At 56.0% G+C, this 3300-nt stretch overlaps 2 protein-coding genes across 2 annotated transcripts; both read left to right on the top strand.

The window, feature by feature from the left end:
* Nucleotides 1-494: 494 nt before the first annotated feature.
* On the top strand, nt 495-1036 carry SDRG_16834 (hypothetical protein). Its single transcript, XM_008623056.1, has 2 exons — nt 495-590; nt 635-1036. The coding sequence occupies exons 1-2, from the start codon at nt 585-587 to the stop codon at nt 956-958; spliced, it is 330 nt and encodes a 109-aa protein (XP_008621278.1). The 5' UTR covers nt 495-584; the 3' UTR covers nt 959-1036.
* A 988-nt stretch (nt 1037-2024) lies between these two features.
* On the top strand, nt 2025-2922 carry SDRG_16833 (hypothetical protein). Its single transcript, XM_008623055.1, has 2 exons — nt 2025-2307; nt 2358-2922. Exons 1-2 carry the CDS (start codon nt 2073-2075, stop codon nt 2855-2857), a joined length of 735 nt encoding a protein of 244 aa, XP_008621277.1. The 5' UTR covers nt 2025-2072; the 3' UTR covers nt 2858-2922.
* Nucleotides 2923-3300: the final 378 nt, after the last annotated feature.

Raw genomic sequence — 3300 nt, 5'->3', positions numbered from 1 at the left:
GACGCCGCCGATGGCAACCGCGCGCTGGCGAGACGTCAGTGTCGCTGGCTGCCACATTTTGGTTGTGAAAGGGCGCAGCGGTAACCACTATTGAACGTGCCTTGAACCATCGCGCGCTGTTAGTGCGTTCAATTTAAACTTAGATAAAAAACGTCCGTCGATCTGGTTCACACTTGTGTCACAAGCCTCCTCTCTAGATATGTGTCCCTCCTCTAGGACTCTGATTCGTCAAGGACTAAATTAGTCTTAATATCAGCAATCTGTTTAGCCTCGTGGATCTCGGTTCACGGCTCCAACTACTGTGTAATAGGTTCACCTGGCGCACTTGGCGCCAATGCGGTCGTGTTGCTCGTGGCGCGGAGGCCCGTTAAGTCCTATTTCGTACTTTAGAAAGGTCAGTCACCCGCCGAGTCGGCAATCGCACTTTATCGGACCGCCAACGGTTTCGAAAATTCAAATGGCGTATCCGGAAATCCGGATAATGGGATTCAAACGTTTGATCCCAGTCGCAAACAACAAGGTGCAGGATTTGGCGCGGCTGCCATCGACCTCGCCGCTCCTCCTTCCTCGCCGACCTTCGCTCCATGCTGGTACGTCGCGTAGGCGCCTCCATGGAGCTCATGGCGCTGCGTAGACCATCATCGTCGCGCCCGAGTCGCTGCCAGCAGCGGCGCCGACCCGCTCGCGCATCGAGCAGTCGATCTGGGAAATCGAGGCTCAAGACACGGACGACGACAGCGACGACGAGCGGCCAGTCAAGAAGCGACGAGTAGAACCGCCGGCGCCAGCACCAGTCGCCTTTCGCTTGACCAAGCGGGAGCTCGAGCGGGCGGCGGCCAAAGCCAAGGCGCTCTGCAATGCCAACGTGGCGGCGACGACGCGGGCTCTGGGCGATACAACCCCAAGCTCGTATTTTGCCAAGCTGACGCGCCGAAAGCGCCGACTCGCGTTCGACTAGCACCACGACTGCCGTGTCGACCTCTTAGACCCTTATTACCTTATTGTACCAATAGAGACCTTGTACGCACTCCTTGTTACTGCAGACAACATCCTCTCTGCGCGAGCTCCACACCACTGTCGCCCGAGTCTGTGCCAGCATCCACATAGTCCAGACGTGCGACCAGAGGCAGCTCGGCCGACCATGCTATTTTAGAGTAAATGGCAGCGCTCGAGAGGTAGGACCAATATCCGAGTCTCGACTCGAGCGATCGATCACCGCACGCACTAAATCGTAACAGGCGCGCAATCAATATATAATATCTTCCACGAGGGATATCTCTGTCGTTCAAGTACACGTCACCCGACTACGTCCAATCTTGGATCTACCGGTCGTACTCGAGGCAATATAGCTCTTCCAGAACGCACAAGATACCACTCGTGGCATGTTGAAGTGTCGTTTTGGCGCCAACGACGACCAACTCTTGCAGCAGACAAGTTGAGATGGCACGTGGATCGGTCGCCTCGACGCCGCGCGCGTGTCTCGGGTCTCGGGTCTCGGGTCTCGGGTCTCGGGTCGTCATGGCGCCACGTCCGCGATCCGAGACAAGTTGTCCATAAATCGCGGCGCAGAATATTATTTCAGCGGCGTCGCGCCGTGCAAAGTCGAATTAAAGCGACGCGAATATAAAACTGGTTTTCTGCTGAATTTTTATACTTGCCGAATTGAGTTTCGAGAGGTTTAATACGCTGGCGCTGTCATTGGCCAACGTCACGTCGCGAAAAGCCGCTTCGTTTTTTCGCGGCCGCGTGGCCGCCACTCGAATAAAAATATCCGGATTTTCACACGCTTTTTTCGAACGCCGTGCATTTTATTATACATTTAATTTGAAGCGCGTGAATTCCGCCTTCAATTTTTTGACGTTCATTGGCGTTCAGTATAGAAGCCAGTGCACGACGTGAAAAAATGAACCGCTCGGTTTGAACTTTTAAAATGCAGCCAATCGGCGTGCGTCCCGTTGGGCGTTTTGGCCAATCCGAAGCGAACCCTACCCCGCTTGTATTTAAATCTTTTTTTGCTGGTTCGGGGCAGTTCCCATTTCGCCAGCAAGCGCCCGACCAAGACGACGAGCAGCATGTCGACCACCATCATGAACGCGTGCAGCTGCAAGAAGCGCAAGTGCCCCCGCTGCTGCGAGCAGATGCTTGTCCAGAACCTCTTCAAGGTGCTCGTCAAGCTGCCCGAGAAGAGCATCGAGTTTCGCTGCGTCCGCGCGCTCCTGAGCGGCAGCTTCACCAACATCAACCTCAACTCGACGCTCGCCTCGTGCGGCTACACGGTCAACGTCGCGCCCCACAGCTACGCTGCGGGTACGTCGCCCACAAGTGGCGAAACAGGTTTTCTCATGCAAGATACGTAGGCCGCCGCGACTTTTCGCTTCTCGAGAAGGGCCATAGCCTGACGAAGAACCCCAACTCGCCGAACGCGCCGCGCCGCGGTCGCCGTGGCATCTCGAAGGTGTTTCGCCAAGAGATTGCGCGCTACTTTGCGCTCGGCCAGGCCATGGACGCGTCGCAGTGCCTCATGTGGCTCAAGTCGAACGTGCTCGACGAGACCAACTACCCGACCGAAGAAGAGATCCACCGCGTCTTGACCAACCTGAGCCAGCCCAAGACCAAGAAGGCGCCGGGCGAGGGCGGCGAAGGCGGCGAGCGCCGCGGCCGCAAGCCCAACCCGTACCGCACCCAAGTGACGATGTTTTTGCTCAACAACAAGAACGCCAACCCCAACGACTGCTACCAGTGGCTCATGCAGAACTACCTGAACCCGGAACTGCCGCAGCCCGACCTCAAGCAGATTAAGACGCTCATCAACAACATCAAGTCGAACCCGACGTTCCGGTCCCAGGCCATGTACTAAGCCGACGACGCCTCCTAGTGTGTTGTCTGCGTTGCTCGATATGCCATTATATATTTGAACCCGGACTCTTGCGTTCATGTCACGAGCTTGGATGCACCATGCAAGCATCGCATCTTCTTCGTCGACATGGCGCCAACACACGACCTTGCTTCTTGTGCGCCGGCGCTCTGCCACGGACAGTGCAATCTCAGGTCTTCGGAAGGCTGCAACGTTGACCGTACCAGTGCTGTTGGCGTCTGCCGAGCGACAATGAGGACCTTGTGTCTCTTTGTCACTTCCATGTCAGAGCCTCTCGAGCATGCACTAAGTATACATATATATACAGTATTGGTATCTGGAGCGATGCCTAGCATGCAAGCTGGCGTCACCCGTGTCACGCCAAGCGTCGCCGGTTACATCGACGGAAATGGCGCGAAACCTTCGCTGCACTTTCCTTTTGTTGT

The sequence above is a fragment of the Saprolegnia diclina genome (genome assembly GCF_000281045.1).
Source record: "Saprolegnia diclina VS20 unplaced genomic scaffold supercont1.156, whole genome shotgun sequence".
NCBI classification, from domain to species: Eukaryota; Oomycota; class Saprolegniomycetes; order Saprolegniales; family Saprolegniaceae; genus Saprolegnia; species Saprolegnia diclina.
This window is presented reverse-complemented; position numbering and strand designations above follow the sequence as displayed.